General features: G+C 40.0%; 2 protein-coding genes and 1 long non-coding RNA gene across 15 annotated transcripts in view; 1 reads left to right on the top strand and 2 right to left on the bottom strand.

Moving 5' to 3' along the window:
• The window catches only part of BRD3 (bromodomain containing 3), a 56,410-nt gene extending 51,582 nt beyond the window's left edge, over positions 1 to 4,828 (top strand). For 11 of the 13 annotated variants that reach the window (XM_056812670.1, XM_016426695.2, XM_016426701.2 and 8 more), the window contains 2 exons: positions 737 to 865; positions 2,208 to 4,828. In XM_056812670.1, the coding sequence (XP_056668648.1) occupies positions 737 to 865; positions 2,208 to 2,323 (245 nt within the window). In that variant the 3' untranslated portion in view covers positions 2,324 to 4,828. The remainder of the gene's footprint in view (positions 1 to 736; positions 866 to 2,207) is intronic. The other 2 variants (XM_056812672.1, XM_007475254.3) reach the window with 1 other exon arrangement.
• On the bottom strand, positions 3,602 to 13,725 carry LOC130456468 (uncharacterized). Its single transcript, XR_008915356.1, has 3 exons — positions 13,582 to 13,725; positions 10,799 to 10,906; positions 3,602 to 6,775 (listed from the first exon to the last, which is right to left on the bottom strand). It is a non-coding gene; the product is annotated as an uncharacterized LOC130456468 (long non-coding RNA).
• On the bottom strand, positions 8,988 to 10,328 carry BRD3OS (BRD3 opposite strand). Its single transcript, XM_056812673.1, has one exon. It carries the CDS (start codon positions 10,190 to 10,192, stop codon positions 9,938 to 9,940), a length of 255 nt encoding a protein of 84 aa, XP_056668651.1. The 5' UTR covers positions 10,193 to 10,328; the 3' UTR covers positions 8,988 to 9,937.
• Positions 13,726 to 14,765: the final 1,040 nt, after the last annotated feature.

The raw sequence follows: 14,765 nt of genomic DNA, 5'->3' as shown, positions 1-14,765 counted from the left end.
GCTCCATGTCGTTCTTCTCCCCTGCTCCCTTGTCCCCTCCCTCTCATGGAAGTCATTGCTTCTTGATCTTGGCTGATGATCAGTGAATGAACGGTCTGGATCACAAGGACTGGTGGAGCCTTAGTGGTCCTGGGGAGTGTGAGTACATATTCAACCCGTACTGTGTCTGTCTGCTGAGACAAAAGCTGAACCCATATAGATCCCGGGTCATAGTTCCATTTCAGAGGTGGGGAGAAAAAGCCGCAGCCCGTGTTCTCATGTGTTGAGCAGAATTGTGTGTCTTCCCAAATCACAACACAAAATGCTCAGGAAATGTTTAAGGCATTGGGATGGCGGAAGTTTCTGAGCATGTTAGCGGGATAGCTTATTTTTACCAGGGTAGAAAAGCTGAACCACAGTTCTGAAACTACAAACTAGTGGCCATTTAACTGTGTGGTAAGTTACCTTTTAACTAGGTGGTTTAACTCTATGGGCATTTTTAATCTTTCAATTCGAGCCCTGATATTGGGATGAAAGCTCCCGAGCAAAGTGCAATTATCCCCAAACCTAAGCCATTCCCTGGGAGTGTCTGCTTGAGGACTCTTTGGGAAGAGAGGCATCCAGAGGGCCCCATAATGGCCATGGATCAAGTAACTACAGCCGAGTTGCATGGCTCTGGGTCATCCTGTACGATGAATACTATCCTGTGCACCACCCCTCCAATGTACAGTCTCAGACGTTGTATATTCCTTCACAGCTGCAACTGGGAAAAAGCAAGCAGCGAAATCTAAAGAAGAGTTAGCTCAGGAAAAGAAGAAAGAGTTAGAAAAGAGACTACAGGATGTGAGTGGGCAGCTAAATAACAACAAGAAACCTGCTAAAAAAGGTATTTTGGCATTTTCTTTTCTTCAATGGAGAACTTCGTCTTTACTGGAGAGTGCTATTCTGCGTGAGGGCAGGGTGGATGGGGAGGTGGGCCCCAGAGCTTCAGGTGTCACTGCGCAAACTCTCTCCTCTCCATTACTCTTCAAAATTTAAATTGGTGATGACGAGGCAAAGCAGAGAAAAGATGGGGTTTGGATGAATTGCCAGAGAATAAGGGTTTATAAGCCTGGATTTTTTAGACATTTAGCTATATCATATACTCATTCCTGATGATCAGAAGACCGAATTTTACTTAGTTATGATTTGCTGGTAGTCACAGATCCATTGGAAAGGTATAAAGATCCATTGTGGTAGTTCTGCTTGTCAGATAGTGGGATCTATAAGAGACTATAAAAGGTTATAAAGACATGCAAAAAAATGCTCTGATTTTTAAATCCCAAGAGGAGATGTCATAAGCTTCCTATAGATTACTTCTTCACTTACTGCTGGGGAGTATAATGCCTTTTATGTAACTCCTGAAGGATGTAGCTTGTTTCCACACCCTCTTGATTTTTATTCTCAAGCTAAGCTTCTCAACATTTCCCTTTTATTTTTTTAAATTAAAAAAATAAAACAACCCCCCCCCCCCCAATCTTCTGGCTTAGAATCAATTCTCTGACATAAGAGCAGCAAAAACTAGGCAATCAAGATTAAATAACTTGTCCAGGGTCACACAGCTAGGAATTGTATGAGTCTAGATTTGAACCCAGGTCCTCCCAACCCCAGACCTGCTGCTCTATCCACTGTACTATGTAGCTGCCCCTTTTTTCAACTTTCAGTGATTTCTGTTGTTCACTAATCCTTTCCCCAACTCAGATTTTTACATCCTTCAGTATGGAGAATAGCTTTGAATAGTGTCTAGAAAGAGCTGTACTATTGGCCAACTCTGTGTGTGTGTGTGTGTGTGTGTGTGTGTGTGTGTGTGTGTGTGTGTGTGTGTGTGTGTGTGATACACACCAACTCTATTCTTGTGTAATCTTTTAAAAAAATTTTTAGTTCTGGGCCTCTTTTCCCTCCAAAAAAGCTAGGTTTCCAGAAGGTGGTTTGTTGTCCACTCTGTCCCAGTTCTCCTCCCATCTTGCATCTTGTTTACAGGTGTGTGTGTGTGTGTGTGTGTGTGTGTGTGTGTGTGTGTGTGTGTGTTTAAAGCTAAATCTTATTAACCATGAGGTAAGTAAATTTGAGAAATTTTACTTTTAGTAATGGTGCCCTGGATCCAAAATGAGGCACTTGAATAAATGAATGGATGGATGGATGGCTGAATGAATGAATGTGAATTCTAACCCATTGCATATTCTCATCAGAAAAATCTGGTTCTGCCCCCTCTGGAGGTCCATCCCGTCTTAGCAGTAGCAGCTCCTCAGAATCTGGAAGCAGCAGTTCAAGCGGATCCAGCTCTGACAGCAGTGACTCAGAATAAACTCTGGACTTTTAAAAAGAAAAAATGGACATCGCACACAATAATAACTCTGCAGTGTTCCCTTCTATGGTTAATATACTACTTTTGTTCCATGGTGTGCAGGTTTTCTTTTTTAATTCAGTGTTATAAATGATATCTTCCAATTTTTGCTTTAATAGGTCAAAAATCTTTTTTTGTGTGTGTGTGTATTGGACTTTATGAAAAAGGAGTTAACTCTGCATAAAGTCTTTTTAATCTTGTCTGAAGCTGATTGCTTGGAAATAGCAAGAACTTCAAATAGTAATGATATACACTCATAGAAAAAACCTTCAATATGTGGTCTAAAAGTTCTTGCAAAAATCCCTTTTCTTATACCCAACCTGGCCTTCAATCCCAGAAGGAATTTTTAAGGAAACTTCTGTAAAATGGTACTGTATCCAAAAGATGTTAGCTTTGGAAATAGATGTCGTATTTGTTATTAGCACTAGTATTCTTAACCTCAAGTCTACAGTGTAATGAAAATATCCAATGCTATCATCTTTTTTTTTTCCCCATTAGCACGCTCATGCGGTGGGTAGATGATGACAATGTACCTGTTTTGTGAAAACCAGGGCTGGGTCTAAGTAAAGGGGAGAGAGCTATATACAGCTCCAAACCTGAGAATTGAGCGGGTGTGGGGGGGGTCGATGGGAAAACGGGGTGTGGATATTGAATTTTTCAATCCTTGTGACTACAGGAGCTCCTAGGAGGGAACGCCACTGCTGTGTCATGCAGAGTGCAGGTTTCCAAACACTGAAACTTTTACCTCAACACAGAAAAAAAAAAGAAAAAAAGGAGACTTTTTTTGTAAGGCTCAGCAATTTTCTACGACAGTCCAGCCTAATGCGTAACCTGCACTGCTGCAGCGCACTCCATAACCATTCTCCCTTATTTCATGTATATATAAATACTTTATTTATTAACATCATTGGTCATTTAAAAAATAACAACAAAGAAACTGCATAAAAATAACAGCAAAAATGCAGACCTTTTTAAATGATATGAACAAAAGATAAGACTCTGAGACCCTATTTAAATATGTTGGACTTTTAACCTACAGGTGCTACAGTTTCCTGTTGCCTGTGTTGGTGCTCAATCATGTTTATGTACTCTCATTCTTCTTCTTCTCCTTCTTCTTTGTCTTTTCTTCTTCCTACTACTACTACTACTTTTTTTGGGTTCTTTTTGTACAGAATTTAGAGACTTACAGGTATAGATAACTTCCAGCTGCAGCACATTAAAATTTTTTTGTTTCGTTTGTTTTTCTTTCTTCTTTTTTTTTTTGTATTTGCCACAGGTCTCTTTAGGACAGTTTTAAAATAAATCAATTTAGGGAACCCCCAGTTATATAATATAAACTTTGTAATCTGAGAAAAAAATGTATAGTAAATCGAAGTCATGATTTTTAACTTTTTATTGTAAAAAATAATAATAATAATATACAGAGTTTAACAGAAGGTTATGTTTTGTTTTTGTCTTTCCAGCAGGCTGCCACACAGCCTTTAGCACAGGGATGCCCCAATTTGTCCAGATGAGGGTCAGGCATTGATTGGCAAAGGGCCAAGAATGAAATGATCATGCCCACTTTGTATAAAAATTGTAGTCCTTGGCCTTTGGCATGATGGTATGACCCCCAGAGGCTATAAGGCCCAGGCTTGTAGCAATAGAGGCAGGAATGTCCTGCCCCTTGGAGACCTAGGCTCTCCACAAGTGCTTCCTCTCTGTTTGGAGGTCGTTGTCTCTGGGCTCCTTCATATGCCTCTTTAGGCTCCCTGCTCCATTGTTTTACACTTTAGCGCAAAAGTTACTGTATCAAAGCCTAATTTTCACTTAACTTCATGTAATAAAATCAATGAATTGAGTATTGGATGGGAATTGACATAGTGACATTCAATGTTTGGACTATCTTTTCATGAATCTCTAGATGATACTACCCACCAGCATTTCAATAGAATCTTTGTGAATGATATATTAATTTAGTAGGGAAAACTTTGTTTTTTTAAATCTCCTCTGACTCTACCACCTACTCTTAAGTTCTGTCATATTGTGATGAGGAAATGGATGAAGGAATATCAGTTGTTTAATTACTGGGTTTTTGTTTTGTTTTTTGCTTTTAGAAAAACTTAACATGCAAAAGGGAGTACTGAGCCAGTTTACTAAAACTTTTACTCATCTTTGTTGTTCTAGAAATAGTTTTTAGTTTACCATTTTACAATTTTACCCTGATTTTAAAAGATATTTTATAAAAAGATTTAAAGGCTGTATTTAAACTATTACTTCGAGAGAATGAATGGACAAATAAGTCTTAATTATGGTATTATTTGTAACATCTATTATAGAACAAATCAAACATTCTAAAGTGGAATATATATTGCAAAATTAATGCCAAGAGATAAGAATAATGACTTCTTATGAGTCTTCCTTTTGTGGCTTCAGTCACTAATAAGGAATGGAAAAAGTTTCACTTGTGTGAAAAAATGAGGTGAATCATTTTAAAACATTTCATTATCAATGTGTTTTGAGAGGACAGGGATCTCTTCTAAGCTAATGACATTTATTCCTTTATCCAGAAAGAATCTGTTGACTTTGTCTTTGACTCATGGCATAGTCTATACAAACAATTTGAATTTCATGGTGCTATGGTTTTAAAACTTTCTGTCTACACTGTTTCAAACTGAAAAACTGATTTCCATTCACTTTTTTTTTTGTGAGGGAGGGAGAGAGGGGAAGAGGAGAGATACCCAGTATCAGGTTGTGGGTTATTTACCATTTCCTCTGTGGTAAGGAAGACTGCAGTTATCTAATTAGAATCAGTCTAGTACTGAAAACTGTAGACCAGTTTAAAATGTTCACTTTTGGGGAAAGAAAATATTTTTAAAAGCAGGATGGGGGTCAGGGAGGCACTAGAAAAATCTTTTTAATAAGGGGTCAAAAAAGGACATAAAAACTAATTCTAAAATATAAATAAAACCATAGAGGCTGTGGGGCAGACCTTATATAGAATTCATAATTTACTTAGAGAAAATTCCTCACATTGGGCAGCATTATCTTAATTTTAAACTGTAAAGATACATTTTTACAGCATTTACATCTTTTACAATTGTTTGGAGAAAAAAAATACAAAATCAACAATGTGGGATTTGACACGTACTGTTTTAGCGCTATTCCGTGATACTGGCATAACACTTCCAGAAAGTCTTTCTTTTTTATATTTAAAATGTTACTTTTCTGTATGATGTGCATGCAAGTTTACCGTAACTCTTTTCTTAAACTTTTTAGTGCCGTTTCTAGTATATTCCTGTAAATGTCAGTTACTGAAAATGAGTCAATGTAAAGTAGTTTTAGCTTGTTTATTGCAATGCTGGCCTCAACACAACTGAATAAAATTTAAAAAAAGGTAGCAAGTACTCTTTGATGTTCCTGGTAATCATGGACCCTTCTCCTTGGGGCATTTGTTTTGTTTTCATAATAAACAGCAACAAAAAAAAATTCTTGTGTTTCTTCCTTTATTCTAGCTTCTTCTGTTTCACATGCTCCTCAGTATTTCAAGGGTCTGAAACCTTGTTAGTGTGGGCTACTCTATTCACTAATGCAGCTCTCCACTTCTCTGGGCCTTCTCAGATAGTTTTGTGAATTGCTGTGTTTGAAATATTGACAACCTGGTGAACTTAAGCTGCTCTGAATTTCACCAAGAAGGGCCTTGGACAACAGGCAGAAAGTCTGTTTGCCATGTCCCTAAAGTGTTTTCCACTTGGATCTGTCCCTGTCAAAGTTTAGACTCTGAAAGGCATAAATGCTAAGCACCCAGCATTACTTCCCTACTATAATGAAACACCAGAAGAAAAAAATATTTAAAACACATTTTACCCATTTCACTCAATGCAAAAACATAGTCAAGGCAATTGTATGACTGTATACAGTGGGTAATTAATGGAAGGATCTCCTCCCATTCTAAAATAAGTATATGTTTTATTTTGGCATGAGACACAAAAACCTAAACTTTACAAAGTGCATCCCCTCAGAATGGAGTTTTTAACAGAAAAGGAGAGAAATGTCTTGTTTCATGGTATGCAATAGTAGTACATTTTACAAAAGTTTTGTTGCTCCTCAGTGTTGACTTTTCAAACAATTTTATTTGAAAAAACACTTTTTTCTCCTTTCACTGGGAAAAAAAATTTGCTTGAATCTACGCATAGTGAAGCAAAACAAATTCCCACATTGCCCTTGTCCAAAATTGTACATCTCTGCATCCTGAATCTGTCAGGAGGTAGGGTGGCATGCTTCTTGTTTCTGCTCATTTCACTATCAGTTCATGTCTTCCTAGGTGTCTGAACATTGACTTTATTGTAGTTTTGTGTAATTTTTTTTTTGGCTCAGCTGTCTTCCCCTCTGTATCACTTCATGCCAATGTTTTCATTTTTCTCCAACTCCTTCCTTAGAACAAAGTAATATTTTTGTTACATTTTATACCCCAATGCTTATCTTTATTTCAATTCTTCCTATCACTGAAGTAACAAGCACAATTGTTTAAACATTGCTGCTTTTACTTCACTAAGGGGAAGAAAAAAATGCCCTTTTATCTTCAGAATTAAATTAGCATTTGCTTTCCTAAAAATGTTACTATACTCTCACATAGGTTATAAAAGATCATACCTGAAAATGTCTGATATGTTCAAGTTTGAGTTTTGTCATAAACTAGCTGTATGATCATGGGCAAGTTATTTGACTCCTCTGGGTTTTCTCTGTAAAATGATTTTTGATCAAATGATCAATAAGAACCCTTTAAACTCAACAAAACACTGCAGGAAGTGGCTATACATATGTATATATATTCTAAACCCTTATCTTCCATCTTAGAAGGGCCAAGCAATGGGGGTGACTTGCCGAGGGTTTCCCATCTAGGAAGTGTCTGAGGCCATATTTGAACCCAGGACTTCTCACCTCCAGACTTGGCTAAATCTATAGAGCCACCTAACTGCCCCTAAAATGTAAACTCTGAAAGCAGGGACCACTATCATACTTCCTTTGGAACACTTCAGTTGTGTCTGGCTTCCTGACCCCTTTTGGGGTTTTCTTGGCAAAGATACTAGAGGGCTTTGCCATTTCCTTCTCCAGCTCATTTTACAAATGAGGAAACTGAGGCAAATAAGGTTAAGTGACTTGCTCAGGGTCACACAGCTAGTATCTAGAGTATAGTGGTAGTCTCTCGGTGATCGAGAATGACGATTGTCTTTGTGTAGTTTCATCTACAGTGTACCATCATGTGGCTTTGGAGTCCAAAGGCTGAGGCACAGAGTTTGTGGCACATGGGGCCTGGGACGCCAGTTGTTACAGGAGGTGCGGCTGTGGCCTGGTGTCGGCATTCATGCGCAGCGGCAAGACGTCTATGTCGGTCTTTGAATTCAGGTCTTCCAGACTCCAAGCCTGGCACTTTTATCTACTGAGCCATCTAGCTGCCCTCAGCATTTGTAAAGTTAGGTCTCTAAGAATTCTTTTTTAAAAAACCCCATACCTTCCACCTTAGAATCAATACTGTGTTTTGGTTCCTAGGCAGAAGAGTTATAAGGGCTAGGCAATGAGGGTTAAGTGACTTGCCCAGGGTGCCCAACTAGGAAGTGTCTGAGGTCAGATTTGAACCCGGGACCTCCCATCTCTAGGCCTGGCTCTCAATCCATTGAGCCACCCTGCTGCCCCCTTTACTTAAGAATTCTGAATGACCTAACCATGACTGATGAGGAAGCCTGCTACCCAATTCCTGAGAGAAAAAATGAAGAACCTTGTGCAGAATGAGACATATTTTTGGACAAGGTCAATGCAGGAATTTGTTTTGATCTTGGTACAAGATTTTTTCCCCTTCAGTAGGGTGAGGGGAAGAGAAAGAGCAAATGTTTGTTCATTGAAAAGTTGGTTTTTTAAAAAAAAATCAGGCCTTTAAGACTAAGCCTTAAAATTAATCAAATCTTAAAATAAGGGAGTAAGTGCAGGTGTGGGTTAAGACCATGATGTCAAAGTTGACAAAGCTCTGAAGAGCTACGCTGTTTTGCCAGGCACCAAAAGGAAGGAAATTACAGATGGCATTAACATTCAGATTTCACCTAAGTTACATTACTATGGTTGATTTTGACCATCTTTCTGAGAGGCAAGAGTTTGTCAGAGCTATTGAAGTCACTGTCACTGCCCATTGATGCCCTACGGGACATAATGACTTTTATAAGGCAAATTTGGATTTCAGTGAACTAAGCAAATGGAACTATATTCTACAGAGTAGCATGTCTGGGCTGCACAGCCATCAAGAAGCCAATGACAAAATCTATAATTGGGCCTTGCCATAGTCTAAAAAAAGGGAGGGCTCTTAAATCAAGACAGGTGTTGATGGCAGCATGTAGCAACGTGGTGGATATTGGAAATGAACCCAGTTTTTTTCTTATAAAATAACCTAAATGTGCCTTAGGAAAATTACAAATGTATTCCTTTGGGTGGCCAATAAGGAATAAAAGTAACAATCATTTATAGCCAACCTTAAAATCAAGGCCTATAGATTTCACATGACAGAATCACTGTTAGCCTCTTGTGTTCTTTGCCAGACATCTAAAAGGGAGGTTTATTTAGAAAAGAAACATCAGCTGCGACAGAAAACATTTCCATATTTGTGTAGTCAAGTAGACTTTAATTACAGCAGACAGCAAGTCCATATAAAATAACTGATTACAGAAACTACCAATTTAGGTCTCCCATATCAGTCTGTGTGGAAAACACAAAACCAAAACCACATTAAATACTGTAAAGGATGGTGGAATGCAACATAGTATGCAAGAGAAATATTAAACACTGTCAAAGAAGGCTGTAAACCTACCTTGTTTAGTCATTCACATGATTCAATTTAACTCTTCAGAGTCTGACATGGTGTTTATGACAAGCCCTAAGTGCATGACGTAACCACAACAAAATCCACGCAACCATCACTTTATTAAATGAAATGCTAGCAATCTCAACCACCAGTCAGAAATACCCAATATAACCAAATTCCTAATGGAATTATGGTGACACGTTGAAATTCAACTACCTAGCATGAACTTCCACTCTCATCTAGCTACTGGTAGCACTGGCTATGGGGTATCCTTCTTTACTAGGCAGAAGTTTGCATTTAAAAAACAAGACACAACAAAACCCCACAAACATGGCCCTCTGATGTTTTCTTTGTTGTAAATGGGCATCACACAGCATTTTATTAAGAAGCAGAACACAAGCTATTGCACAGAACTTGAGTTGCTATAACAACAAGGCCAAATCTTTGTCAAACTACAGTTCCTCCCAACTTTCCATTATGTGGGATAGTCCAAATGTAGCCAAAGGATACCAGTTATTGCTTTCTTTATAATTAAAGCTAAATTGTCCTAAGAGCGTAGAAATCCATGTTTCCTCCTCTTCTAGATAATACTTGATGTTAGAAGAGCTGACTGACTCTTGTGGGACTGGCTAAATGTTCAAAAAAATCACCTCAGGAATGATGAGAAATAAATAACACGACAGTCAAGTGCAATCTTGGTTAATTCTTTCTTGATGCTTGGACTCAAGAATTAAGTGTTCACATTAAGATTACATAATGGTACAAAATTTCGACCGACCAGTATCCCGAGAGACTTCAAGTTTGTTTTTGTCTCTCACTAATATGGCCTCATTTCCATACTGTGAGTACCACATGCTCCGGCTCCTACTCAAGTAAGTCCCAGGGGGTACAGATTCCAACTTTTGCTGCTGTTGCTGCCAGATAAGCAAGGAGGTGTCCCTGTAACGGAGCCGGGCATAGCTCTCAGACAAAGCTTTCTCGGCTAGAGGTACTCGCCCATTCATTCCTTCCCTCTGTGTAAGAGAATCCGTTTGCTTCCCCTGGGTTCTTATATACCTTAGTTACTTCACAGCAGACCACAAGTACCAAATGCCATTCACTTATTTCATGAAACCAAGTAATCAGGACCTCTGGACTCTTGGGCTTGAGTGTTCCTTGTTTATCTGTAATTAAAAGTCACTTGCAAATATGTACATCATGCTCATAGATAAATATCCTCATGACAAGGGCTGGATGGATCATGAGACTGTGAAATCATGTGGAAAATGAGACTGAATTTGTCCTTTGTAAGAAAAAATAGCTATAGATAATTAACATCACAGATGTAACTACATGCAAGAAAGATGATGTATCAAAATCACTGTGCCCCGGCCACACTCTTTTTGCTATAATGGAATACAGTGTAGTATGAACATTGTTAAATATGCATCAGGCAATGAGTCTCATCCCCAGGTTGGCCAGTACCTTAAGCCACATTGAAACTCATTCTAAGTTATCTTATTTCCAAGGATGTATCTGGTTCTCACTAAAAACAGGTACATTTTACAACTTGAAACTAAATAAGCTCCTGAGACAACTCAACCCAAGTTTATCCAAAGATCTGCTGTTACCATCACACATCAATGTTTCATTACACAGCGTAGATTTGGAACTGGCTTTTCCTTTACGGTAAAAATATCTTCAGAAGCTAATGGCTTTTTTTCAAAATGATCCGTCACCTATAAGGAAATAAAAGTTCGCAGTATGTAAAGGAAAATTGGTGTATACATAGAATCATTTCCACTGTTTCCTTTATCTCCTCCCTCTCCAGTATCCCCACCCCTAATTTTCCCCGTTTTCTTATCCCTCACATTCTAAATTCCTTGCCTCTTTCATTTCCATACTTCTGGAACTCACTGTGCCCCTATCCTCTATATATCCCATTTCCCCATTCTGTGTTCATCTTCCTCTTTACCATGTTCTACTATTTTCTCAGCATTCTCAACTTAGCCATTCCATGTCACCATTCCCTCATCTATCTTGCCTGTGTCTTAATTGCTATTCCCACCCCTCTAGCTCCATTCTCTCATCATAGATTACATAGAATTATAAATCTGTAACTGGAAAGGCTTGGAGGACATCTAGTCCAACTCATTTTCAAAGAGGGCATCAGAGGCCCAGGGACAGAGGTAAAGGGACATGTGTCCATAGTCCCATAAGCTGGGTCAGAGATGGGATATGAAACACTGTACTCTTAACTCCAGAGAATGTGCTGTTTTTTTCCCTACTCTATCACACCATTTCCCAATGTTTCAATATCTTGTATACTCACCTCCAATAAGTCATTATCTTTCTAATCAATTCAACAAATATTTACTTACTGTGCTGAATGTAAGCAGCTAGGTGAATAGTAGATAAAGGGCTGGGTCTGGAGTCAGGAAGCTCTGAGTTCAAATCTAGTCTTAGACACTAGCTTTGTGACTGGGAAAGTCACAACCCTGTTGGCTTCACTTACCTCATATATAAAATGAGGTGGAGAAGGAATTGGCAAATCACTCCAGTATCTTTGCCAGGAAAACTTCAAATGGGGTCATGACATGGACTAAAACTACTTAACAATAAAACATCAAATATACTTTGTTAAGGCTTTCAAAATAGGACAAAAACCAAATAGTGCCTTCTCTTAAAGAGTTCACATTCTACTGAGGACACAACATGTAAAAAAGCAAATACAAAGTGGGAGAACAGATGGGGAGAGGTTAAGGGAGAGGGAGCTGGAGAATGGGGATGGAGAGAGAAAGAGAGAGATGGAAAGAGAGACAGACAGAGACAGAGAGACAGGAGAGAAACAGAGAAAGAGATAATAACAGGATCAGGACAGAACTCTGAGCCATGCTTCAAAGGATATAAGGGATTTGACATAGTGGAAATGAGGAGTTACAGGTATCAGGTTAAGTATGACTAAAACAGAGAACTGAAGAGTAATATGAAATAGGAATGGAAAGGTAGGTGAGATTTGTAGGAGGGGGTTGAGGAAGGAAATTTAAAACCCCAGGCCTGAAGATTTTGTATTCTATCCTGGTGCCACCAGGAAGCTCTTTTAATAGGAAGTGGCAGAATTAGAGCTGTGTTTTAGGAATATCAATTTGGCTAAGGGGCAAAGGATAAATTGAGAGGGAAGAGTTTGAAAATATTGAGACCAATTAGTAGACTGTTGCACTAGTCCAAGGAAGAGGCACTAAGGGCCTGTGACAGAGTAGGATTGGAGACAACTGGGAGAGATTCTGGAGAGGAGGCAGAATGAACAAAACTTGGTAACTGATAGGATGGAGAATGATAAAGAAGAGAAGATAATTAAAGGGTGGCAATAAGGTTGCAAACTTCGGTTCTAGAAGGATGGTGGTACCCTCAACAGAAATAGAGAAGCTAGAAGCAAAATGAGTTTGGCCAAAATACCAATGAATCTTGTTTAGGAAATGTCTAAGTGCAGCAGCTAGTTAGTTAGTGATGCAGAACTGGCACTCAAGGGAGAGAATGGAACTCGGATATGTAGATGTGAGAATCATCTGCATGGAGCCAAGTAGGTGAGGAAAAAAGATATGAGAAGAAAAGAGAGGAAAAGAGGAGAACAGTTAAGGAAATGGGGAGGAGAGGAGAAAAGTGAATAAAAGGAGGGAAAGAGGATGGGAGAGAAGAGGAAAGGGGAAGTAAAGAGTAGAAATAGTGATAGAGTGGAGAGGGAAAAGGAGAAAGAAAGGAAGGGAAATGAGCTAAGTAGGGGAAAGGAGAGGGATGTGAAGGGAAGGGGGAAAGGGAAGGATAGGAAAAAAAGATAGAAAGGAGAGAAAGGGAGAAACCAAGAGGTTGAAGGAAAGGAAAGGAGAGGGGAGATGGAAAGAAGGGAAATAGAGGAGAGGAGAGAGAAGGGAGAACAGGCCAGGAGATGGGGAAGGGACAGTTGAAGGGGAGGAGAGGAGAAAAAAGTGAGAGAGAAAAGAGGAGAGGGGGTGAGAAAGGAAGGAAGGAGGGGAGAGAGAGAAGAGGAGGTGGGGAGGAGATGGGTGGAAGAGAAAAAAGAAGGGGAAGGGAAGGGAGAAGAGGTGAGGGAGAAGGGAGGAAAGGACATGAGATGGGGAGGAGTGAAAAAAGGAAGGGGGGGGAGAGAGAGAGACAGAGAGAGAGAGAGACAGAGAGGGAGAAAAAGGAGGGGAGAGAGAGAGAGGAAAGTAGGATAGGGGAAAACAGGATTGGAGAGAGATGAGAGGGAGTGGAGAAGGGGGGGGAAGGGAAAGAGAAAAGACGATGCCTCCAGTATTCCCCTCGTCTCCCAAACGGGCGTAGCCCCAAGCCTTGCACCTTGTCATCTCTTATGTCTGCATTCCTAATGTCCCATCTCCGAAGGCCCCTCACTCACCCTGTCGACTAGGGGCTGCGCCCCCGCGGGGCCCTATGAGGGCCAGGCCGGGGCCAGGATCTGGTAGCAGTCACTCACAGCTCCATCCCCATAGTAACGCAGCAGCGTTGGCGGGCGCAGATATGTAGAACCGAGCGCCGAGCAGAGTCTACGAGAGCGACGAGCCCTGAGCAATCGATCGACCCATAGTTCCCTCCTTCATACCTAGGAGAAGATAGTAAGAATAGTCCGAGTTCATCAGGGCTCAGCAGAATTCACTGGCTCCTCCGGAAGAGGGTTCTAGGAGGCTAAAATAATGGTGGTGGTGGGGAAGTGGCCTCAAAATTTAAAGAGGAACAGTTTAATCGTTAATGTCATGTGTGACCCACAGTGACACCATTTGTCGTTTTCTTGGCAAAGATACTGGAGTGGTCTGCCATTTCCACCTCCAACTCATTTAACAGATGGGGAAACTGAGGCAAACATTCTTAAGTGACTGGTCCAGAGTTACACAGCCAGTAAGTATCCGAGCCTGGAGTTGTGCTAAGGTTTTCCTGACTCCAAGCCAGGGTTGTATGCATTAGGCAATCTAGTTCCTGGAAGGGGCCATAGATATGATCTAGTCCTCATTTTACAGACTGGAAAGTTGAGATCTGAAGAAGTCCGTGGTCACACAGATTGAGCAGAGAGATGGTCCCAGGCCTAGGAGGTATCAGCAACATTCCCAGGGACCCCTGAAGGAAAAAGAAAAATGTATATGACAACTGAGGTATTCCATATTGGAGAAATTTAGGAAAGTCTAACAGTCTACAAATGTCAGGTGACATTAGTGGAGGTGTAAGTACAAGTGAAGAATGGAAGGAAGCAGGGAAAGAGTGGAGTGACCCTTCTGAGATATTCACAGGATTCAGAGCTAAAAGGAACTTTAGACATCATCACATAGGACAGAGGTTCTAAAACTTTTTGGTCTCAGGAGTATACACTCTTTAAAAAAAAAAATCTTATGTCTTAGAATTAATACTGTGTATGGGTTCACAGGTAGAAGAGTGGTAAGCATAGTCAGTGGAGATTAAGTGACTTGCCCAGGGTAACACAGCTAGGAAGTATCTGAGGCTATTGAACCCAGGACTTCTTGGTCTCTAGACCTAGCTCACAATTCACTGAGTCATTTAGTTGTCCCCCAGGAGTGCACACTCTTAAGAGTT

The sequence above is a fragment of the Monodelphis domestica genome, chromosome 1, assembly GCF_027887165.1.
Source record: "Monodelphis domestica isolate mMonDom1 chromosome 1, mMonDom1.pri, whole genome shotgun sequence".
Lineage (NCBI taxonomy): Eukaryota > Metazoa > Chordata > Mammalia > Didelphimorphia > Didelphidae > Monodelphis > Monodelphis domestica.
The sequence above is the reverse complement of the archived record's forward strand: the minus strand, read 5'-3'. Positions and strand labels throughout refer to the sequence as shown.